Raw genomic sequence first — 25233 nt, 5'->3', positions numbered from 1 at the left:
ATCTGCAAATTTGGAGAAACTACATTTAATCCCCTCGTCTAAATCATTAATGTACAATGTAAACAGCTGGGGCCACAGCACAGAACCTTGCGGTACCCCACTAGTCACTGCCTGCCATTCTGAAAAGTACCCATTTACTCCTACTCTTTGCTTCCTGTCTGCCAACCAGTTCCCAATCCACGTCAGCACACGACCCCCAATCCCATGTGCTTTAACTTTGCACATTAATCTCTTGTGTGGGACCTTGTTGAAAGCCTTCTGAAAGTCCAAATATACCACATCAACTGGTTCTCCCTTGTCCACTCTACTGGAAACATCCTCAAAATATTCCAGAAGATTTGTCAAGCATGATTTCCCTTTCACAAATCCATGCTGACTTGGACCTATCATGTCACCTCTTTCCAAATGCACTGCTATGACATCCTTAATAATTGATTCCATCATTTTACCCACTACTGAGGTCAGGCTGACCGGTCTATAATTCCCTGTTTTCTCTCTCCCTCCTTTTTTAAAAAATGGGGTTACATTGGCTACCCTCCACTCCATAGGAACTGATCCAGAGTCAATGGAATGTTGGAAAATGACTGTCAATACATCCGCTATTTCCAAGGTCACCTCCTTAAGTACTCTGGGATGCAGTCCATCAGGCCCTGGGGATTTATCGGCCTTCAATCCCATCAATTTCCCCAACACAATTTCCCAACTAATAAGGATTTCCCTCAGTTCCTCCTTCTTACTAGACCCTCTGATCCCTTTTATATCCGGAAGGTTGTTTGTGTCCTCCTTAGTGAATACCGAACCAAAGTACTTGTTCAATTGGTCTGCCATTTCTTTGTTCCCCGTTATGACTTCCCCTGATTCTGACTGCAGGGGACCTACGTTTGTCTTTACTAACCTTTTTCTCTTTACATATCTATAGAAGCTTTTGCAGTCCGTCTTAATGTTCCCTGCAAGCTTCTTCTCGTACTCTATTTTCCCTGCCCTAATCAAACAGTTTTTCCTCATCTGCTGAGTTTTAAATTTCTCCCAGTCTCTGGGTTCGCTGCTATTTCTGGCCAATTTGTATGCCACTTCCTTGGCTTTAATACTATCCCTGATTTCCCTTGATAGCCACGGTTGAGCCACCTTCCCTTTTTTGTTTTTACGCCAGACAGGAATGTACAATTGTTGTAGTTCATCCATGCGGTCTCTAAATGTCTGCCATTGCCCATCCACAGTCAACCCCTTAAGTATCATTCGCCAATCTATCCGAGCCAATTCACGCCTCATACCTTCAAAGTTACCCTTCTTTAAATTCTGGACCATGGTCTCTGAATTAACTGTTTCATTCTCCATCCTAATGCAGAATTCCACCATATTATGGTCCTCCTCCTCAAGGGGCCTCGCACAATGAGATTGCTAATTAATCCTCTCTCATTACACAACATCCAGTCTAAGATGGCCACCCCCCTAGTTGGTTCCTCGACATATTGGTCGAGAAAACCATCCCTTATGCACTCCAGGAAACCCTCCTCCACCGTATTGTTTCCAGTTTGGTTTGCCCAATCAATATTAAAGTCACCCATGATAACAGCTGCACCTTTATTGCATGCACCCCTAATTTCCTGTTTGATGCCCTCCCCAACATCACTACTACGTGTGCGGGAAGTGCATCCGCCTCCAGCTCCTGACGAACCGCGTTGCGGAATTGGAGCTGAAGGTGGATTCACTCTGGAGCATCCACGATGCTGAGAATGATGTGAATAGCACGTTTAGTGAGTTGGTCTGACCGCAGGTAAAGGGTCCACAGTCAGATAGGGAATGGAAGACCAACAGGAAGAGCAGTGCAAGGAAGGTAGTGCAGGGATCCCCTGCGGTCATCTCCCTCCAAAACAGATACACCACTTTGAGTACTGTTGAGGGGGATAACTCATCAGGGGGGAACAGCAGCAGCCAAGTTCATGGCACCGTGGCTGGCTCTGCTGCATAGGAGGGCAGGAAAAAGAGTGGGAGAGTGATAGTGATAGGGGATTCAATTGTAAAGGGAATAGATAGGCGTTTCTGCGGCCGCAATCGAGACTCCAGGATGGTATGTTGCCTCCCTGGTGCAAGGGTCAAGGATGTCTCGGAGCGGGTGCAGGACATTCTGAAAAGGGAGGGTGAACAGCCATTGGTCGTGGTGCACATTGGTACCAACGATATAGGTCAAAAATGGGATGAGGTCCTACGAGACGAATTTAAGGAGCTTGGAGCTAAATTAAAAAGTAGGACCTCAAAAGTAGTAATCTCGGGATTGCTACCAGTGCCACGTGCTAGTCAGAGTAGGAATTGCAGGATAGCTCAGATGAATACGTGGCTTGAGCAGTGGTGTAGCAGGGAGGGATTCAAATTCCTGGGACATTGGGACCGGTTCTGGGGGAGGTGGGACCAGTACAAACCGGACGGTCTGCACCTGGGCAGGACCGGAACCAATGTCCTCGGAGGTGTGTTTGCTAATGCTGTTGGTGAGGAGTTAAACTAATATGGCAGGTGGGTGGGAACCAATGCAGGGAGACACAGGGAAACAAAATGGAGACAGAAGCAAAAGACAGAAAGGAGATGCGTAAAAGTGGAGGGCAGAGAAACCCAAGGCAAAAAACAAAAAGGGCCACTTTGCAGCAAAATTCTAAAGGGTCTAAGTGTGTTAAAAAGGCAAGCTTGAAGGCTCTGTGCCTCAATGCGAGGAGTATTCGGAATAAGGTGGACGAATTAGCAGTTAACGGATGCGATGTGGTTGGCATCACGGAGACATGGCTCCAGGGTGACCAAGGCTGGGAACTCAACATCCAAGGGTATTCAACATTTTGGAAGGATAGACAGAAAGGAAAAGTAGGCGGGGTGGCGTTGCTGGTTAAAGAGGAAATTAATGCAATAGTAAGAAAGGACATTAGCTTGGATGATGTGGAATCGGTATGGATGGAGCTACGGAATACCAAGGGGCAGAAAACGCTTGTGGGAGTTGTGTACAGACCACCAAACAGTAGTACACCAGAGGCGTTCCTGATTTCCCACATAGTACAGGAGGAGCATAACACGTGTCCGAGCTCTCCTGCCAAGACTTAACCCTTAGATTAACTTAAATTGGCAACAACAATGCTAAATGTTACTTACTGATATAGAAGAGAAAAAAGAAAAACTACTTACCAATCACCAGCCAATCACTTACCCCCTTGGCTGTGACGTCACCTTTCTATTTCTTTCTACTTCTTTTTTGCCTTTTCCCTGCAGCTGCACAAGCCACGCTTTTATAGGCCTCTCGCCGAACTCATGCTGCTCCCGACTCAGCGACGCACCTCGCGGTCTTTATAGGCCTCTCGCCGAACTCACGCTGCTCCCGACTCAGCGACGCACCTCCCGACCTCGCGGCCTTTATAGGCCTCTCGCCGAACTCATGGACTCCCGACTCAGGCGTTCAGGCAGAGGAGTAAAAAATCTGGGAATACAGATAAGTAAATCACTAAAGATGGCAACACGACTTGATAAGGCCATAAAGAGTGCAAACAAGAATGTTAATTTTTAGAGGAATAAAATACAAAAGCAGGGAGATGATATTACATTTATATTGAACCTTGGTTGGACCACACATTGAGAACTGGATGCAGTTCTGGTCTCTATACTACAAAAAGGATATAGAAGCGCTGGAGAAAGTACGGGCAAGATTTACAAGAATGTCACCAGATTTGAGAGGGTGCAGCTATCAGGAAAGGCTGAGCTGGCTGGGGCTCTTGTCTCTGGAAAAGGGAAGACTGAGAGGAGACTAGACAGAGCTCTTCAAAATGATGAAGGGTCGTGTACAGAAACTGTTTGCACTTGTGGGTGAGTCCAAAACAAGTGGGCCGAAATATGATAGCCACAAATTAACTTTAACGTTGACACTAAATAAATATAAGATCGCCACTAACTAAATATGACTGTCAATAAATAAATATAAGATTGCTACTAACGGATGATAATAGAGTTAGTTACACAGATGGTGCTCAGAATGTGGAACTCTGCCGCAGGGAATGGTTGAAGCACTGACATATTTAAGGGGAGGCTTGATCCATACCTGAGGGAGAAGGAAACAGGATATGGGGGAAAGGTGGAAAGAGTTCATTGACGTGGAAGAAGGCTCGTGTGGTGTATAAAAACTCACATAGACCAGTTGGGCTGAATGATTTATTTCTGTGTTGTTTATTCTATTGGCAGAATTTGCCAGGAGGAGGGGGAGGGCGCAGGGGTGCAGTAGAACGCGGGAAACCCGGAAGTCTGGGTTTCTCCACACGCTGTGGAGTTGTAACTCCGCCCCTTGTGACATCATGGACGGGTTCGCTGCCTGGAAGTTGTAACACCACCCTCTGTTCCTCATGGCCTGCAAGGATTGCTCCCTGAGTCTGTCTTTGCCTCTCTGCAGCTGCCGGGAATCCCGAGGCCAGGGAACCCCGGTCAGCCACAAATAAACCTGCACAACAGGTTCAATCCGAATCTTCCAGTCTCATCCTCATATTTAAAGTGCTAACCTGCCTCCTGGAAGCAGCTTGGATGCCCACCCTCCGTCCTGCCTCCATTAAAACCAGAAGTGAGCAGGTTGGAGGTGGGTTGCAGTCAGGATTCAGATTTTTAACACTTTAATCTCCCAACCGACTCCAATCCACCTGTTTTGGGGGGTTAAAGTTCCCCCCTATGTAATTCCATGGAATTCTCATAGATTTCAGGAGCCTGCGGGAAAGGGCTGTGGGGCTTGCAACAATTGCAATATTCCCACAAGTGCATCATCGTCATCATCATCGTCTCAAGGATGACTTGCTTCCACGCCAAAAAAGGATGAGTTCACAGGTATTTCAATGAAGGACCTAATATTCCAGATCCAGAACTACATCCTGAAGGGGTGGAAGATGCCTGTGTGTGGATTTTTTTAACGTTTGGTGACCGTTGCACACCAGCCACTACACGGGCTTGACAGAGCAAGGTCTTGGTCCAGTGGCAAGGATTACCCAAGACGACTGGAGACCAGTCGTCCCACAAGTGCAGGGCACCATTAACTGCACACATGACGATCAGGGCTCCTGCCAGTGAGCCTGGCCGTTTCATGTACTGCAAAGGATTTCGCTCCTCTAATGTCCATCTGGTTTGAAAGCAGCGGTACTGGTTGATAACGGTATGTGCCTACATCACGCTACAATCTAACTCTCCCCTCTCTCTGACGAGGAGTAACGCATCAGATGTTGGCTGCTGTCCACTACACACTTGCCTCGTTGAAAGCATAGGTTTCCAGCAGAGATCAGAAGCAACATCAATCACAGCTCAAACAGAGCAGTCAATCGGCGTCTTTACATAACAATTCTGCTGCTTTGACTAGTCCTGGGAACGGAGGGTTCCCGACAGCACAGCACTGGGAGAGTTTGATGATAGTGGTACCTTTTTCATGCCTTTGGAGAGCTACTGTTGGCGATAGAACTATCCATGACATGAAGAGGAGGAAGGTGAATGAGCCCGAGGATGCAACAGCAGGAGGTCTCCAACACCCACCAGCAGCCAGAGCTGTACGTCAGCAACGCATTGACCATCTAAATTCAACTATCAAACTTGTTCTTATCCTGTGGAATTGTATTTCTCAAAGCAGTCCCCTTAAGGAGAGTGGGAGAAGAGAAATGTAACTGCTATTCATGCTTAACTACAAAATGAATCACGATTATTTGTATAAATTCGCCGCCCGCCCTCTAATGTAATCTCCAATGAACCAATCTTGTCTCACTCGTCTTCCTCACCTGTATGCCTTACTGCGGCTACATCATTCACAGAAATGGGGTCAGCTTCCATAGCTATTGTAACAAAGCCCAGCTCTGCCTCTTCATCTGCTCCTTCAAACCCAATACTGCTCTTCGGCTATCAAAAGGCTTCTCATACTTTCCGTCATGGATGAGCCATCATTTCCCCCAGCAAAACATTAGGGCAATAGGAACCATCATGTTGCTCTGCCACCCCCTCCCCACTCCCCCTCTACAAACTCTGTACCACTATGATTTACTCAAACACCATCCCAGGCCACTAGCTCTGGTTGAACAAGATGTTTTACAATCTCAAGTCTTGTTTGACCTGAGCTGAGGAACAGATCCCATATCCAGTCCATCACATATGCTTCCTATTTCTATTTCTGTAACATCGCCCATCTCTTCCCCTTACCCCAGATGAGAAACTATCACACATGCCATTGGTACCTTCAGATTCATTTACTTCCAAGCTTCACTGGCCCGATTTGCCTCACCACATTCCATAAATTCCCGTTCATCCATAACAAAATGCTCTCAACTCCGACAGTGCTGTTAGGTGCGGAGTTCCAGGATTGTGACCAAGCGACGATGAAGCAATGGCAATATATTTCCAAGTCACGATGGTGTGTGACTTGGAGGGGAACTTGGAGATTATGGTGGTCCCATGCACCTGCTGCCCTTGTCCTTCTAGGTGGTAGAGGTCATGGGTTGAAGAGCTGTCAAAGAAACCTAGGTGAGTTGCTGCAGTGCATCTTGTAGATGGTGCACACTGCAGCCACGGTGCGCCAGTGCTGGAGGGAGTGAATGCTTAAGGAGGGGAATGGGCTGCTGATCAAGCGGGCTGCTTTGTCCCTGGATGGTGTTGAGCTTCTCTAGTGTTGTTGGATCTGCACTCATTCAGGCAAGTGGAGAGTATTCCATCACACTCCTGACTTGTGCCTTGTAGATGGTGGAAAGGCTTTGGGCCGTCAGGAGCAATGTCTCTGTTGTGTGCAGCCTGTTTGTTTCAATACGCAGTTCCTTTAAATTTCTGCACATGCGCGGTATTCCAAATGGAAAAGCTTGTGAGCGGCCTGCGCGGGCCTTGCAGATTACTGCACAGCCGCTTATATGCACAGCTGAGAGGGAACATTGGTCAGGAGGTGAAGCACGTGCTGCAGAATACCCAGGGCTGAATATTGGGGGCTTAAAGCGTCCATTACCAGCCAAAAGTTGCATTAAAAAGGTGATGACCGGTCTTTCGCCAGCTGGTGGCGTATCCTGAGGCGTCTTCTGTTTTCCTCACTCAGGCAGCATGGGTGGTAAGATCCATCATCCTGCAAATTAAAATGAGAGACAGCTGATGTGCACGCCGACAAAACATCACCACGGCAATCTTGGAGCTTTGCGCTGGGTTCAGCACTGGGTCCTGACCTCGCCATGTAAAGCTAGCGTAAAGCAGACTGAGAGGTGCTTAAACGGAACACATAGCTTTCAGGGAAGCTTGCATTTAAGCTTTTGGACTTTTAATAATTTTATTGCAGTAGTAGCTTGCAGCAATACACGTTAAAAGTTTTTTAAAGGTGTGCAGGGAGTGCTACTGGATGCTTGCAAGGCCTCGGATGGTAAAGAAAGGCAGAAAATGCTGAAAATACTCAGGCAACATCTGTGGAGAGAGAAACAGAGTTCACATCTTAGGTGAAGATGCTGCCTGACTTGCTGAGTATTTCCGGCATTTTATGCTGTCATTTCAGATTTACAGCATTGGCTCGCAGAGGGAAGAGGAAGACGCAGAAGAGGAAGAAACTGTCGAGGAAGAAGCCAAAGTGGAGTTAACAGGAGTAAACAGAAGAGGAGTAAACAGAAGGAAGATTCCAACCAGACCCCTGCCTTTCTGACCGGGATATCTGGGATGGAATCATCCGCCTACAGTACCAGTGAGCACGACCCCAATTCCCCATTCACCATTAGTCCCACACCTTACCTTCCCTCTGTTACTGACCATCACAGCGTCCTCCTGTCCACAATGCTGAAATAAAAGACACCACAAAGCAAACTTTCCAATCCAAATTTATACATCTCACCATTAACTATGCAATAAGATATCAACTCATCACCCGAATGGTTGTCTTAGTGAGTGTCTTGTGTGTGCCATTGCCTACCCTACTGATGTCTCGCACTGCACCCCAGCGGTTGCAGCATGACTGGTGGAAGGCTGCTGACTATCAGTGGGGGAGACTACAAATGGCCTTGCTGGTCAACATTGAGCTGGTGACTGGGAGTGTCAGATCGAGTGATGGTGTTTCTTTTTCTTCTTCCTCTTCCTCTTCCTTTTCTTTCTCTCCTCTCCTTGTTCTTGCCGGCTGCATTTCTTGGGTGTGTGAAATGAGGAAAGCACAAGGGTGGTGTTGTGGTGAGGGGAGGATGGGAAAGCAAGAGGTGCATGCCAGATGGGGGATAATGTCTGAGGATACCAGCATCCTTTTAGCCCCGCCAATGGCCAAGGGCTTAGACATGCCCCTGCCAAGAATGACCAGCACCTTCTCCTCCAAGGGGGTGAGGTGAAGCTATGAAAGGGATGTGTGCCTTGTGATTGGTACAGATTGTTGGTAGGTGAGTGATTGGGGGGGGCGTGCATTGAGCAGTGTGTGAGGCTAGTAATTCAGTTGGTAGGAGAGGGTTTTTGAAGATGCATTCACTGACCTTGAGGTCATAACGCTTCTTTGGGCACTGGAGCCAGGTGGTGGGGGTGACACTGCTGGCAATGAAGGTCTCAGTGATGTGGTCCCACATTATTCTTTCTGGGGGGGGCCTCTTGGCCCCTGTGGGTAGGGGACCTCCCTTACAGTGTTGACCCCCTGCACAAAGCTGGAGTGCTGTGTGGGAGACCCTGGGTGCCCCTTCCTTGGCTCGCTGAGCCATTTGTGTTGGTGCTGAAGCACTTTTCCCATTTTTTGAGGTTCAGAAATGAACTCAGCTTTAAGAGCTGAAGACTCCCATTTGGGAATTCTTTTAAAAAAATTTTTAAGGCAGTAAGAGCTGAAAACTACATTTTTTTCACTTTATTCTTATTTTTATTAGTTCAGAAGGCATTGCCCTTTAAATGCATTGCCCTTTTAAATCCCCCACAATGCCAAGCGAACTCTGTTGTCTTGGTTCCTGAGGCTGTTTGAAGCTGGAACACTGCTTACGGATGGTGACTGCGATTCCCATACCTGCACTAATGCCACCAGGAGGGCGTCATACCATGAGTTAGCGCTCGGCTAAAAATCTCCAGCCCCCAGTGTGAATTTTTCTCTTACAGCACTTCACCCGTTAACCCGAGGCTGTGGTGACACCAGCATCTCTTGTGGCCACTGTGAATTTTTAGCCCTCAGCCTGAGACCTGCTCTTGTCACCACAGTAGTTAGGTGACTAGTCTAGTTAGTTTCTGGTCAATGGTAACCCCCGCTGGATGTTGATGGGAGGGGATTCGGTGATGGTAATGCATTTGAATGTCAAGGGGAGGTTATTATACATTCTCTTGTTGGAGATGGTCATTGCCTAGCACTTGTGCGGCATGTATCTTACTTGCCACTTATCAGCCCAAGCCTGAATGTTGCTGCACGGACTGCTTCATTATCTGGGGAGTTGCGAATGGAACTGAACACTGTGCAATCATCAGCGAACATCCCCACTGCTGACCTTATGACGGAGGGAAGGTCTATCATGGATAACGCAGCCAAAGGTGTTTTGGCCTAAGAACACTGCCCTGATGTCCGGGGGCTGAGATGATTGGCCTCGTATTTTGCACTCTATGTGCGATGTACCTTTTATTTTGCACTCTGTGATGTACCTTCAACTGCAGATTGGTGAAATATATCAAAACGCCTGTCTGCCTATGTGGAACTAAGCCGCAACCATTATTGGCTGATTAAAACTTTACCCGATCTTGGCGCCTTTAAATATCGCACCTCCAGCCAACATCCGACTGAAACACAACAGCTGAAACTGTCATTGTTAGCGGCATGCATTAAAGCAGGGGACAAGGGCCAATATTTCTAATGGGGCAGTGATGGGGCGCTGCGCACGGCAGTGACATCAGCATCGTGGGCGCTACGTGTTTTGCGGGAGAAGCTGCTCTCGCTGCGCCCCCGGGGGTGCTAACGGAAGGCGCAAAGTAGTCCAATTTCTCCCCCAAGATGTCTTGCACTCTGATGAACTCGAACATTTCAATGATTGCTGAATTCAGTTATAGCGGTACCCGTTGCTCAGCGGCACCTAGTCTGGCAACTATGACTTTCAGCTTGGCCAATAATACTGCTACCGAGCCACTTTTGGTGTTGGACATTGAAGTCCCCCACCCAGAGTGCATTCTGCGCCCTTGCTACCCTCAGTGCTTCATCCAAGTGGTGCTCAACATGGAGGAGGACTGATTCATCAGCTGAGGGAGGGCACTAAGTGGTAATCAGCAGGAGATTTCCTTGCCCATGCTCGACCTGAAGCCATGAGACTTCATGGGGTCCAGCGTCAATGTTGAGGAATCCCAGGGCCACTCCCTCCTGACCTTATACCAGAGTGCTACCACACCTGTTGGTGAGACGGGACATACCCAGGGATGGTGATGGAGGAGTCTGGGACATTGGCTGAAAGGCATGATTCTGTGAGTATGACTATGTCAGGCTGTTGCTTGACTAGTCTGTGGGATAGCTCTCCCAATTTTCACACAAGTCCCCTGATGTAAGTGAGGAGGATTTTGCAGTCATTATTTGTATTAAAGTGTCAGGTATAATCAGAAACTGTGAACTACAGGATAGGATGGGAGGTAGATTTAGAGGTTAGAATTATGTGCTTGGAGCACACCTTGTTTACCTTCTCAACCTTCAGTTTCTACAGTGATAACTTTTGACCCTCTTTTACAACAGAACATCCCATTGCTATTCCATCAGGTAAGCCACTATTTAATGTATTTAGAGCATAGTGAATGCAATATGCGTTCCGATTCACTTACAGAATGAATAAACATTCATCATAAAGTGTATTAGATCTTGAAATAAGTTTCTTTGTAAACTGTAATTGTACTGCCTCTTTGAATAGATATTATTTGAAGGCTTTCATGTAGAATTTATGCCAAAGTGACAGTATAACTGGGAGTCAGTTCCTGGGGTAGTGCAAGACCCTTGGGTCTACAGGAGGTTTGCTCACATGGTATCAGTGTGGAGCTTGGTTTAGAATCTAAGGTAAATCGTTTGAGCTCCTCAATGCCTCAAAACGCTATCATTCAGTTGGCCCGATTTTAACTCGCTCCACCCGATAGTAATGGGCTGGCAGTGGCCCCAAAGTTACTGTCCTGCACTTATTACCTTGCTTCCACTCCGATCACGTCCGTGGCCACTTGGCTTGGGGCTTTCCCTGAGATGGACCAGGAGCCCATCTGGAGCAGGCAGGAGCCTCGTTAAAAGTATTTAACTCGAGGCCCGATGATTTCAACAGAGAACAAGGTCAATTTGACTAGGGAAAGCAGAAGAAACGCACGGTGTTGGAAGCGCCCAATACCGTTGGGCAGTACAGGCATAAAACGGCATGTGGAAGTGCTATTTAAAGGTACACTCCCCTACAAGAACTCAGATCATTGTTACAAGGCCTCTCAGGTGGATGTAAAACATCCCACGGCACGATTTCAAAAAGTGTTAGGGATATCTCCTGAAGTCCTGGGCAGTATTTATCCGTCAACTAACAACACTTGAAAAAACAGGTGATCTAATCCTTGCTCTTTGTGCACCTTACTGAGTGTAAACTAGCTGCTGTAAATTTCTCTACATTATAACAGTAACTACAGTTCAAAGGTACTTTATTGGCTCTGGTGTATATTACAACGTACTGAAGTCGTGAAAGGTGTTAACAAAATGAAATATAAGTTCTTTCTTGCTATACTGTTCACCACACCATCCTCCTGCAATGCCTTTCCTTTATCTACCAGCTCATGGGACTGCCTTCACTTGATTCCTTCGATCTGTCCAATCATAGCCAGATCTTCTCTAACCATGGAATAATGTAGAGAACCACACCACCACGTCCCTTGACCCCTCCACTGCCTGTATTGGCAGGTTGCTGAGTAAGATCCCACATTTCGTCCAATTAAACATTGGAAAACCAAAGTCATGGGGTTGGATTTTCGATTGTCTAACGCCCCAGTTAGCAGCCAGAGGGGGCATCAATGGGAGTGTAAGAGGTTGCCGACTGGGTGGGCAGCTTTTAGCGCCCTGAATGAAAATTCATTAGAGGCTCAATGGGAGCGCCAACCAGTAGTGCCTGGCTGCTGACGATCGCTTCGATCGTGACGTATTCCTGGAGCAACGCCCACGCTTTCATCCCGGTTGGTAAATTAGGTGCGGCCACCTCCTTTAGCGATCGCCAAGAACAAGGTCTGGAAAAACAGTCGGTGCAGGCTTGCAGAGTCGTTAACTGGTGGCTACTTAAAGGGATGAGGAAGCGCTTCCCTTGGAGGTCAGTCAGTGCAATGTTTACACACAGCACGGTGCGTGAGCCTCCGAGTTTGCAATGGCAGACAGGCATAACAATTCAACTTGAGATAAACTTGTTTCTAAAACTTTAATGGGGGAATTACTTGTTCACCAATGTCACATTCTACATGCTCTAGCAAATGTCATAGTGGTCCCTCGAACGAGGATGACTTGCTTCCACAACAGTTCACAGATGTTTCAATGAAGGACCCGATGTTCAAATCCTGAACTCCAACTGAAGGATGGAAAATGCCTGTGTGTGGATTTTTTTTAATGTGTGGTGACCGTTGCACATCAGCCACCACACGGGCTTGACAGAGCTAGGCCTTTATCCAGTGGCAAGGCGTTGTGAAGAGACAAAGGCCATGTCGGCGGCTGAAGGAGGAAAGCCCCTCTACGTCGGGGCAGGAGGCCTTACCCCCCACAGCTTTACCGGCGGCAACGCTCGTACCTGCACCTCTCCGAGGAGCAGTGTGTCAGAACGATGTGCTTCCGAAAGGAGGTCGTCGCAGAGATATTCCCTTTCCTGCAGGCAGTCCTGCAGTCTCACATCGGCACCAGGACTGTGCTGCCCGTCACAGTGAAGGTGACACTCATCTCACCTTCTGTGCCTCCAGCTCCTTTTAAGGCTGCATCAGTGGACATATGCAGGGTCTCTCAATTTGCAGCACACCGCTCCATCCACGACGTCACACAGGATCTCTACACATGCAGAATGGACTTCATTACCTTCCCGATGAGCAGGGAGAAACAATGAGCATGCATGTGGGTTTGCCAGGATAGCAGACTTCCCCAGGGTGCAAGGAGTAATTGACTGCACGCACATGGCCTTGCGAGCACCATTCCAGAATGCAAAGGTCTTCAGAAACAGAAAGGGATACCACTCCCTAAATGTGCAGCTGGTGTGTGACCACATGCAGTGCCTCCTCGCTGTCAATGCTCACTATCATGGAAACATATTTGATGCTTTTACTCTGCGGGAGAGCACTATTCCTCGACTGTTTCAGCCCCACACGAAGGCCAAGGCTGGCTGCTCGGGGACAAGGGATACAGCCTGGCCACCTGGCTAATGACTCCCCCTCCACAATCCCACCACAGAGGAACGCTACAGTGAGAGCCATGCCGCCACCCGCAACGTCATAGAGCAGACAATAGGGGTGCTGGAGCAGCGATTCCGATGCCTGGACCGCCCTGGAGGCAGCCTTCAATACTCCCCTGAACAGGTCTCACTATTCCTTGTGGTGTGCTGCATGCTGCACAACTTGGCCATCATGAGGTCTCAGGCCTTGCCAGTGGGGATCGCAGGCCCACCTCAGGAGGATGAGAGGGAGGAGGAGGAGGAACAGGAGCCTGCCGATGCCCCGAATGAACAGCAACACGATGAGGACCAGCAGCATCGGCGGAGGAGGCAGCCTGCCAATGTTGGCGGCGGCTCATAAGAGAATGCTTCGCTTAACTGGAGGGAGCTGAGGGATGCAGCTTATAATAAGCACGTATTGTGGCACAATAATACCACCTCTCCATTACAAGTCAAGAGTCACACACCAGAGGCTGAAGGAAACATTCAACGTTACATTTTATTGGAAACGCATCCCTTAAACAACCCCAAAAACCCCACCCTCCTCAAAGAAAACACAATGGGGCACCCATGCATGGGACCTGCAGCTCAAAGGGAATATTGTTTCTGAGTTTATGCTTTCCTACACATACTGTGCTGTTATATGATCTGTCACATGGCTCCGGTTGGGGTGGAGTGGAGAGTGTTTCAGTATAAGGGGTGTCGCAGTTGTGTGAGGCGGACTGGTTGGGCTGGGTGCTCATTGCCTTTCCGTCATTGTTCATGGATTTATATGTAACCTTCAGGGCTGCTGACCAAGGGCCGTGCGGCTCTTTGTCGGCCGGCGTGGACACGATGGGCCATAATGGCCTGCTTCTGCGCTATAAATTTCAATGTTTCTATATCCAAATCGGTCTCCTCCAAGACAGACACAGGCTTGTGATTTCTGAGCTCTTCTCTTGGAGGAGCACATTTCATTATCATTTGTGACATCAGTGTCGGCAAGCAGAAACAATTGTACGGTAAGAAAGCATATACTAAGTGATGGACATATCACAACCTGCAGTCAGTAAGTGACCCTGCCTCATGCACCTAGGTTTTGTTACATGAATTGATATGTAAAACCTGTGGAAGATGTGAGTGTGCCAAGGCTTTCAATTATAGTTTTCAGTGTGAATATGTGCCCTGCTGAAGTATGGGCATGCAGAAGATGTGATGACAAAGCTTTGACAGTGTAAAGTCCTGTCCCCTCAGTACAGATTCACACGAGGCATGTAGTGAAGTCAAGGTCACTCTAGACCTGCACCTTTATTTCACAGCTCTGGAATGCTGCACTTGCCTGAGACCTGCCCTTATATGCCTGTCTCTTGCAAGTGCACCCCTGGTGGTAAGGTCTGCTGGTGGTTACAGGTCATATCTTATTACAGTCATGTATAGCATGTTAGGATACAGTTATATATAATAATGTAAGATACATGACATCACCCTCCCCCAAGGTCTTATTCTCTTTATAGGTTCAGTCTCTCAGGTGGTCTACGCTCTCACGTGGAGCGTCTGAGTTGTGGTTCAGTTGTTTGCCTTGGTGTCTGTTTTTCTTTGGGTGTGGTTGCTGGTATCTCACTGGGCTGTCTGTTTCGATTGGTGTGATTGTTGTTGACTCGTCTGGGCTGTCTGTTGGGATTGCCCTTTCCTACAGGTTGTTCCCTCTGTCTGTCCATCAGGTGTGGTGCAAGTTCCACATTGTAGTCTGCCTCTGGTTCCGCAGTGTTGTTGGTAAATCTGATTTTGACTTGGTCTACATGCCTCCGGCAGGTTTTGTACTACCAGTAGCCTGTTTCCTTCCTTGCCCGTTACTGTCCCTACAAGCCATTCGGGACCCCTGCCATAGTTTAGTACAAACACTTTGTCCCCTATCTCATTCCATCACCCCCTCGAATTTCTGTCATGGTACTCAGTCAGCTTACGGCGCTTTGCCTCAATGATTTCGTGCATGTCTGGGAGGATTAATGAGAGCCTTGATTTAAAGTCCTTTTCATCAACAGTTGCGCGGGGGGGATCCCAGTCAGTGAGTGCGGACAAGATCTGTATGCCAGCAGCAGTCGCGACAGGCGACCCTGCAGCGTGGGACTTTGGATTTTAAGCATGCCTTGTTTAATGATTTGCACTGTTCTCTCCGCCTGGCCATTGGAGGCCGGCTTGAACGATGCCGTCTTGACGTGATTTATGCCGTGGTCAATTATAGAGTCTTGGAATTCTGCGCTGGTGAAGCACGGACCATTGTCACTGACCAATAAGTCAGGGATTCCATGCACTGCAAACATGGTTGCGAGGCTCTCCACAGTGGTGGAGGTTGTGCTCGAGTTTAAAATGGTGCATTCGATCCACTTTGAAAATGCATCTACAACTACGAGGAACATTTTGCCCATGAATGGGCCCACATAGTCTACGTGCACCCGCGACCAAGGTTTGGTAGGCCAGGGCCAGGGGCTCAGTGGAGCCTCCCTGGGGGCATTGCTGAGTTGGGCACAAATGGTGCACCTTCAGATACAGAGCTCCAAGTCCGCGTCAATACCATGCCACCAGACGTGGGATCTGTCTATGGCCTTCATGAGAACGATCCCCGGGTGCTCGCGGTGGAGCTCCCAGACAAATGCCTCTCTGCCTCACAGAGGCATGACTACTCGGCTGCCCCACATCAGGCAGTCTGCTTGTAGTGATAGCTCATGCATGCGCCTGTGAAAGGGTTTTAATTCCTCGGGGCAGGCATCGCAAGCCTCTGCCCAGTCACCGGTTAGGGCACATCTTTTTACGAAGGATAACGTGGGGTCGCTGGCCGTCCAGGCTCTGATTTGGCGAGCCGTCATGGGCGAACCTGTGGACTCAAAGGCATTGATTGCCATGACTATCTCACAGTCCTGCTCGTCAGACCCTTCCGTGGTCGCCAGGGGTAGCCAGCTGAGCGCGTCGGCACAGTTGTCTGTGCCTGGTCTGTGCCTTATGGTATAGTCGTAGGACGCCAGCATGAGTGCCCACCGTTGAATTCGCACTGAGGCGTTGGCGTTTATTGCCTTGCTCTCAGATAGGAGGGACGTGAGGGGCTTGTGGTCGGTTTCTAACACGAACTTGGCCCCAAAAAGGTATTGGTATTTTTGACACCGTACATGCACACGAGCGCCTCCTTCTCTACCATTCCATACCCGCGCTCCGCCCGCGAAAGTGACCTGGAGGCATAAGCTATGGGTTGTAATTTGCTCGCACTATTGACATGTTGCAAAACGCACCCGACCCAATACGCTGACGCATCGCATGTGAGAACTAGCTTTTTACCTGGGTCAAAGAAAGTCAAAACACTGTTGGAACACAGAAGGTTGCGTGCCTTATTGAAGAGGCATTCCTGGGCGTCCCCTCAAAACCAATCGCACCCCTTCCTGAGTAGCACATGGAGAGGCTCCAGCAGCGTGCTTAAGTTCTGCATAAAGTTCCCAAAGCAATTGAGTAGCCCGAGAAAGGCGCTCAGTTCTGAGACATTCCGGGGCCTGGGTGCCAGGCGAATTGCTTCTGTTTTGGACTCTGTTGGGCGGATTCCATCAGCGACAATGCTTCTGCCCAAAAATTCAATCTCGGGTGCGAGAAACAGGCACTTGGATTTCTTGACTCGTAGGCCTACCCGATCCAACCGCTTTAGTACTTCCTCCGAATTACAGAGATGGGAGTCGGTGTCCCTGCCCGTGATAAGTATGTCGTCTTGAAATACAACCGTCCCCGGGATGGGCTTGAGCAGACTCTCCATGTTGCGCTGGAATATGGCAGCTGCCGACCTGATGCCGAATGGGCATCGATTGTACATGAAAAGGCTTCGATGTGTGTTGATGGTGGTGAGTAGCTTGGATTCCTCGGTCAATTCTTGCGTCATATACGCAGATGTGAGGTCTAATTTTGAGAAAAGTTTACCTCCAGCCAATGTGGCAAATAAATCCTCTGCTCTGGGCAGCGGGTACTGGTCCTGTAGGGAGACTCTGTTTATGGTAGATTTGTAGTCCCCACAGATTTGTATGGATCCATCAGGCTTCATGACTGGGACGATGGGACTTGCCCAGTCGCTAAATTCCACAGGTGATATAATGCCTTCCCGCAGAAGCCTGTCCAGTTCATGTTCAATCTTTTCCCTCATCACATAGGGTACAGCTCTGGCCTTGTGATGGACCGGTCTAGCATCCTGTGTGATGTAGATTTTGACTTTGGCCCCTTTGAAAGTGCCCACACCTGGCTGAAAGAGATGTTCAAATCGCTTTATAACTGTTGAGCATGGCATGGACATCATCCCATTTCCAGTTTAGTTTTGCCATCCAGCTTCTCCCCAGCAGTGCTGGGGGGGTCTCCGGGGACAATCCACAGGGGAAGTCGGTTCACTGTCCCTTTGTGTGTGACAGAGAGCATGGCGCTGCCGAGAACTGGTATGATTTCTTTGGTATAGGTCCTTAGTGTGGTGTCAACCCTTGTGAGTTTTGGTCTGTCTCTTTTATGTGGCCACAGTTGTTCAAATTGTTGAGCGCCCATGAGAGATTGACTCGCTCCCGTATCCAGCTCCATGTTGACAGATATCCCGTTGAGTAGGACCCTCATCATTATAGGAGGCGTCCTGTTGTAGGAGCAGCGGCCATTGATCGTGTTGACCCGCTGTACATCGGTGTCCCGGGTACTGTCCCCACCATCTTCTGGTCCGCTTTCCGACCCATCCGATTCGTATACCAGCCGAGCTGCCATTTTTTTGCACATGCGGGCCAAATGCCCTGTATATTCACAATTTCTGCAAACAGCCTGCTAAAATTGACATCCCCTTCACGAGTGCCCACCCCCACACCTCCAGCGCAGACCTGTTCTATTGTTTAAAGTGTTTCCAAAGAATGAGCTGTGTCTGGCTGATCTCTCTTGAGCTTCTCTCAGTTTGTAGTTGATTGATCACATTGTGGGTTAATGAGGTGTGAGCGGCCGTTCCTGTGGCCCTTGATGGCTTCTGGCTGCTGTCGAGAGCCTGTTCTCCCGGTTTTGTCTATGTGTGGGGGTAGCAGCTTGTTTAGTGCTGTGAACTTCTTCTGATATTTCATTAGTTGTCGTACCTGCATTATAAATCAACCTCGTTTCTTCTTCCCCTACCAAGAATTCTGTGCAACCAGTGCTGTTGCCTCTAAGGTCAGGTTCTTGGTCTCTACAAGCTTTCGGAATATGCCTGCGTGGCCTGTTCCTTCAATGAAAAAGTCTCTCAGCATTTCTCTCCTCAGTTCATCGGAGAACTCACATAAACTAGCCAACCTCCGAAGTTCCGCCACGAAGTCAGGTATGCTCTGGCCCACACAGCATCTGCAGTTGTAGACCCTGTGTCTGGCCATGTGTAGGCTGCTCGCTGGCTTCAGGTGGTCTCTTATCAGTGTGCTCAATTCTTCAAACGACTTGCTTGCTGGTTTCTCGGGTGCCAACAGATCCTTCATTAAAGCGTATGTTTTCGAGCCACAGCTGGTCAAGAGATGGGCTCTTCTCTTGTCTGCTTTGTCGTCTCCTAGCCAGTCTTTGGTTACAAAGCTTTGCTGGAGCCTTTCTATAAAGTCCTCCCAATTGTCTCCCACATTGTACTTTTCATCTGACCCGTTGTTCGCCATTCTGTGGATTCTGTAATCCCATAACTCGTCGCCACTGTAAAGTCCTGTCCCCTCAGTACAGATTCACACGAGGCATGTCGTGAAGTCAAGGTCACTCTGGACCTGCACCTTTATTTCACAGCTCTGGAATGCTGCACTTGCCTGAGACCTGTCCTTATATACCTGCCTCTTGCAAGTGCACCCCTGGTTGTAAAGGTATGCTGGTGGTTACAGGTCATATCTTATTACAGTCATGTATAGCATGTTAGGATACAGTTATATATAATAATGTAAGATACATGACAGACAGGCAACATTTTTGGGCATCACAATTTTGTATTATCTTCTTGGCATGTGGGGCTGTTGGATAGTCCTACCTTGCAAGATTCCTTAACTGAATATTGCCTTCTCCTGCATTTGATCATGTATCCGACAGCTAGTATCCACACCATAGAACCTGACGCCACCTCCTGAAAGACAGGATACCAGAACTTCACAAGACAGCAATGTTCCTGTCACTCAGCACCTGCCCCAGTACTTTTACTTTTCCATCCAGCAAATGGGGCGTCAGGTTTATTTACATACTTACTGCATTTCATAGCTCCACACTGGGTTTATCTCATTCGAATTTTGCCTGTTCAATTGCATTTATTTTTCATGTTAGTTCAAATATTAATCCTCTGTTTCCAGAAAACCTACCCTCTGCAATCTATCAGCTGATGAAATGGGTTTGGCAGAGTTTTAATTTCTTTGAATCTGAGACATTTTGACCTTCTAAGCTACTATATTATTGTAAGACAAGAAGTGCAAAATGACAGGGTCCTAAATTAAATTCAAGAAAAATTACTTTAATGTAATTTAGAGCCCTTTTCGATTCTGATAATTTTTAAGTGACAGTATGTCAGGACCCCTTTGAGAGCTGCTGGTCACTGGGTGGCCAGGTAACAACCTGGGGCAGTGTGCAGAGGCAAGTGAAAAAGCTTCTGTTGCTGTAAGTTTTGGTAGTTCGAATGAGCGAGCTACAACAGTTTGTATTGATAACTTTTGTGTTGGAAGTTATTTAGTGTCTTTCCCATTTGTTCTTCAAACATGTGAATGTCCAGCACTCTCCTTACTTTTGAATGTTAATTCAAATTTTAACTCTTTTCCAGCAGAACCTACCCACTACAATCCACCAGGTAAAGTTAGTCAGAATTTGATGTCTTTGATTTTGGGATATTATGATTTCTACACCCTTCTTCCCATAAGTCCAAATACTTTTAAGTGACAAAATCGCGAGCTGATGGTTTAATGGATACCCAGCCAGTCGAGCTACAGTAGGCAGATGATGCCTGCGGCTGCGCACATACAGAGGCTGAACTCCAAATCATAGTCAACATATTCACTGAGGCGTATGAAAGCATGGGCCTTACACTAAACATCTGTAAGACAAAGGTCCTCCACCAACCTATCCCTGCCACACAGCACTGCCCCCCAGTCATCAAGATCCACAACGTGGCCCTGGACAACGTGAACCATTTCCCATACCTCGGAGCCTCTTATCAACAAGGGCAGACATCGACGACGAGATTCAACACCGCCTCCAGTGTGCCAGTGCAGCCTTCGGCCGCCTGAGGAAAAGAGTGTTCGAAGACCAGACCCTCAAATCTGCCACCAAGCTCATGGTTTACAGGACTGTAGTAATACCCACCCTCCTGTATGGTTCAGAGACATGGACCATGTTCAGCAGACACCTCAAGTCGCTGGAGAAATACCACCAATAATGTCTCCGCAAGATCCTGCAAATCCCCTGGGAGGACAGATGCACCAACGTTAGCATCCTCGACCAGGCTGACATCCCCAGCATTGAAGCACTGACCACACTCAATCAGCTCTGCTGGGCAGGCCACATTGTCCGTATGCCAGACACGAGACTCCCAAAGCAAGCGCTCTACTCGGAACTGCTTCACAGCAAACGAGCCAAAGGTGGACAGAGGAAACGCTACAAGGACACCCTCAAAGCCTCCCTGATAAAGTGCAACATCCCCACCGACACCTGGGAGTCCCTGGCCAAAGACCGCCCGAAATGGAGGAAGTGCATCCGGGAAGGCGCTGAGCAACTCGAGTCTCGTCGCCGAGAGCATGCAGAAAACAAGCGCAGGCAGCAGAAGGAGCGTGCGGCAAGCCAGTCCCACCCACCCTTTCCTTCAACCACTGTCTGTCCCACCTGTGACAGAAACTGTAATTCCCGTATTGGACTGTTCAGTCACCTGAGAACTCACTTTTAGAGTGGAAGCAAGTCTTCCTTGATTCCAAGGGACTGCCTATGATGATGATGATGATGATCATGATGGACCCCGATCCATCAACAACAATAATAACTTAGATGTATATAACGCGTCCTAAGACGCTTCACAGGCCATATAATGAGATGTTCGGACAGATGAACAAAAGCTTGTTCGAAGAGATAGGTTTAAGGAGTGCTTAAAGATAGGGTGACCAGATTTTCTAAACCGAATCCGGGGACACACAGGGTGGGAGCACAGCAAAGTAGCCAGGACGCATTTCAAGAAAACCGGCATGTCGACTTCGGCCAGTGGAGTATGGATAGAGACAACACCATTTTCACTTTACATCGGATCTGGAATCTTGCGCGTGTACTGGCAATAGTGTTGTACCGTCTAATCTCATCCCTGAATACCCTCACTTTTCATTTCTCAATTTAAAATCTGTTCCAAACAGACTGAGATTGTCCATATAAGGTGTGAAACACCCTTTGTCTCAGAAGGTTTCTTCTGGTGGGAGAATTTAGAACTTGCCTTTTTCAGTAAAAAATACGATGCACCGTACTAATCAAAGTTAAAGTGGACCCACTCACAGCTGAAGCCACAACCGCCAATGGTGGAGCAAGTAAAATTGGAGAAGTTCAAAGGCCAGAATAGGAATAGGTGGAGGTCTCGGGGGATTACAGGGCTGGAGGAGATTACAGAGAAGGAGGAGCGAGGCCATGGAGTGATTTGGAAACAAGGATGAGAATTTAAAATCCAGGTGTTGCTGAACTGGGAGACAATGGAGGTCAGCGAGCAAAGGGGAGATGGGTGAGTGGGACACGGGCGTCAGAGGACCTCAAGTTTATGGAGGGTGGAACTCGGGAGGCTGGCCAGGAGCATGTTGGAATAGTCAAGTCTAGAGGTGATAAAGGCATGGGATGAGGAGTTGAGGTAAGGGCGGAGACAGGCGATATTACGAAAGTGGAAACGGACAATTTGAGTCCGAGAATGGATACGCGGTAGGAAGCTCAATTCATGATCAGATATGACACCAAGGTTGCGAGTCATTCTGGAATGCAATGATAGACACCTGCTTCTATTCTGTACCGCTAACCATCTTCTTAAACCGCTCTCCCCTGTCTCCTCCACCCTCATGACTAATAACAATTGTGAGGAGCTCATGGACTTCTGTGTCTCTAAGATTGAGACCATCCATTCAACTGTCTCTGCCCCTTCCCTTCCTTCCCTTTGCCCACTGAGCCAAACTTCCTCTAAGGTTCCCCCCCTGCCCTAGCCCTGAACTCGCATCTTTCTCCACTTTCTCTCCGATCTCCCCTCACGACCTCTCTGCACTTATCTTGTCCATGAAACCCACTTCCTGCTCCCTCGACCAAACTGCTAACTACCCAACTTCCTTTTCTGATTCCCATGTTAGCTGACATTGATAACGGTTCTCTCTCCTCAGGTACTGTCCCCCTCTCCCTCAAATCTGCTGTCATCACCCCCTCCTCAACAAACCAACCCTTAACCACTCCATCCTTCCAAACTACCACCCCATCTCCAACATCCCTTTCCTCTCCCAAGTCCTTCAACGAGATGTCACCTTCCAAATCCGTGCACATCTTTCCCGCAATTCCATGTTTTAATCCCTCCTATCCAGTTTCCGCTCCTGCCACAGCATTGAAACGGTTCTCATCAGTCACAAATTTACCTGTGACACAAGTAAACTATTCCTCCTCATCCTTCTCGACCTGTCTGCAGCCTTTGACACAGTTGACCACTCCATCCTCCTCCAACGCCTCTCCACCACCGTCCAGCTGGGTGGGTCTGCACTCACCTGGTTCCATTCTTATCCATCTAATCGTAGCCAGAGAATCTCCTGCAACGGCTTCTCTTCCCACTCCCGCATCGTTACCTCTGGTGTCCCCCAATGATCTATCCTTGACCCCCTCCTATTTCTCATCTACATATTGCTCCTTGGCGACATCATCCGAAAACACAGCATCAGTTTCCACATATACACTGATATCACCCAGCTCTACCTCACCACCACTTCTCTCAACCCCTCCACAGTCTCTAAATTGTCAGATTGCTTGTCCGACATCCAGTTCTGGATGAGCAGATAGTTTCTCAAATTAAATATTGGGAACACTGAAGCCATTGTTTTCGGTCTCCGCCACTGACTCAGTCCCTCTCCCTAGCATTTGTCTGAGGCTGAACCGCATTGTTTGCAACCTTGGTGTCATATTTGACCCTGAAATGTGGTTCCAACCACACATCCGCAGCATAACTAAGACCGCCTATTTCCACCTCCGTAATATTGTCCGTCTCCGCCCTTGCCTCAGCTCATCTGCTGAAACCCTCATCCATGCCTTTGTTGCCTCTAGACGTGACTATTCCAATGCACTCCTGGCTGGCCTCCCGCGTTCTACCCTTTGTAAACTTGAGGTCATCCAAAACTCAACAGCCCATGTCCTAACTCGCACCAAGCCCCACTCACCCATCACCCCTGTGCTCGCTGGCCACCTCCCGGTTAAGCAACGCCTCAATTTCAAAATTGTCATCCTTGTTTTCAAATCCCTCCATGGCCTCGTCTCTCCCTATCTCTGTAACCTCCTCCAGCCCCACAACCCCCCCCGAGATATCTGCGTTCCTCTAATTCTGCCCTCTTGAGCACAGCTGGACTGTGTAAATTGGCGAGGTTTACACCTCTGGCACTACACTGAGAACCGATAATCGACCTTCTGCTGACCCTTGACAGCATTCATTACATTTATTGTATTGGTTGTTATAACGTAGACAGTGACTTACATTTTACACTCGGATGAGAACCAAATGGCTGTTTACTCCGATGCTCTGGGATTTCTGCCAGTGTCCCTCCAACATCATGGCAGGAGAGCAGTGGTGGCAGGGTGGGATTCCAGGGCCGATGTCATTGACCACTGGCCCAGGATTGGATCAGTGATAGATTCTAATAAATGAATGAGGTGTGATCTGGTGCACTTGGTTCTCTCCTTCGATCAGAGTCAATCTTTGGTCAGATTGGTATCTATCTGATTTTGAGACTACAAAGGATAGAAGTGGGCCATTGAACCCTCTCTGCTGGTCTGCAAACGTTAGTTTCTATTGTTCTACTTTTTCTCAATTTTACAATCGAGCATTAGCTGTTCGTATTGCACTGTATTTATCCAGGATGTTATTTTGTTTCGATCCCATCTGTTCTTTAAACTCGATGTCAACAAACACCTTCCTTTTTAATACCAAAGCAAAATTCTCCAGACGCTGGAAATCTGCTTTAAAAACAGCGGGAAATACTCAGCAGTTCAGGCAGCATCTGTGGAGACAAAAGCAAAGATAATATTTCAGGCCGATGACCTTGCATCAGAACTGGAAAAAGTTAGAGATGCAACAGGTTATAAGCAATTGCGTAGGCAGGGAGTGGGGGAGAGGAAGAATTTACAAAAGGAAAGGTTTGTGATAGGTAGGAGTGGTTAAATGACAAGAGGGATTATGGTGCAAGACAAAGGATATGGTCATGGGACATGAAACAAAAGCTGGGTCTAGAGAAGGTGTAAATGGGAATAGCAGAATCATTACCAAGACCTGCAGAAATGGGGACAGTGCTTAAAATCTGAAATTGTTGAATTCAATGTTGAGTCCAGAAGGCTGTAAAGTTCCTCATTGAAAGATGAGGTGCTCTTCCTCAAATGTACGTTGAGCTTCATTGGAAAAATGTAGGAGGCCGAGGATAGAGAGGTCAGAGTGGGGGTGGGGCAGAGAAGTAAAGTGACAGGCGACCGGAAGCAAGGGTCACGGACTGAATGGCACTGCTCACCCAATCTGCGTTTAGTCTCCCCAGTGGCGTGGGAACCGCTTTGACTGCAGTGAATGTAGTATGCTGAATTAATAAAAGTACAAGTACATCGCTGGAAGGAGTGTTTGGGGTCCTGGACGGTGGGAAGGGAGGAGGCAAAAGGGAAGGTGTTGCATCTCCTGCACTTGTACGGGAAGGTACCGTGGGGAGGGGGTGCTGGGGGCGACTGC

General features: G+C 48.2%; 1 protein-coding gene across 1 annotated transcript in view; it reads left to right on the top strand.

Annotated features, from left to right (window-relative positions):
• LOC139279611 (mucin-6-like) overlaps positions 1–25233 on the top strand; it is an 838525-nt gene that overhangs the window by 602645 nt on the left and 210647 nt on the right. The window contains exons 31-32 of the mRNA XM_070898726.1: positions 10652–10675; positions 20095–20118. Coding sequence (XP_070754827.1) covers positions 10652–10675; positions 20095–20118 — 48 coding nt within the window. The remainder of the gene's footprint in view (positions 1–10651; positions 10676–20094; positions 20119–25233) is intronic.

The sequence above is a fragment of the Pristiophorus japonicus genome, chromosome 14, assembly GCF_044704955.1.
Source record: "Pristiophorus japonicus isolate sPriJap1 chromosome 14, sPriJap1.hap1, whole genome shotgun sequence".
Taxonomy (NCBI): domain Eukaryota; kingdom Metazoa; phylum Chordata; class Chondrichthyes; family Pristiophoridae; genus Pristiophorus; species Pristiophorus japonicus.
This window is presented reverse-complemented; position numbering and strand designations above follow the sequence as displayed.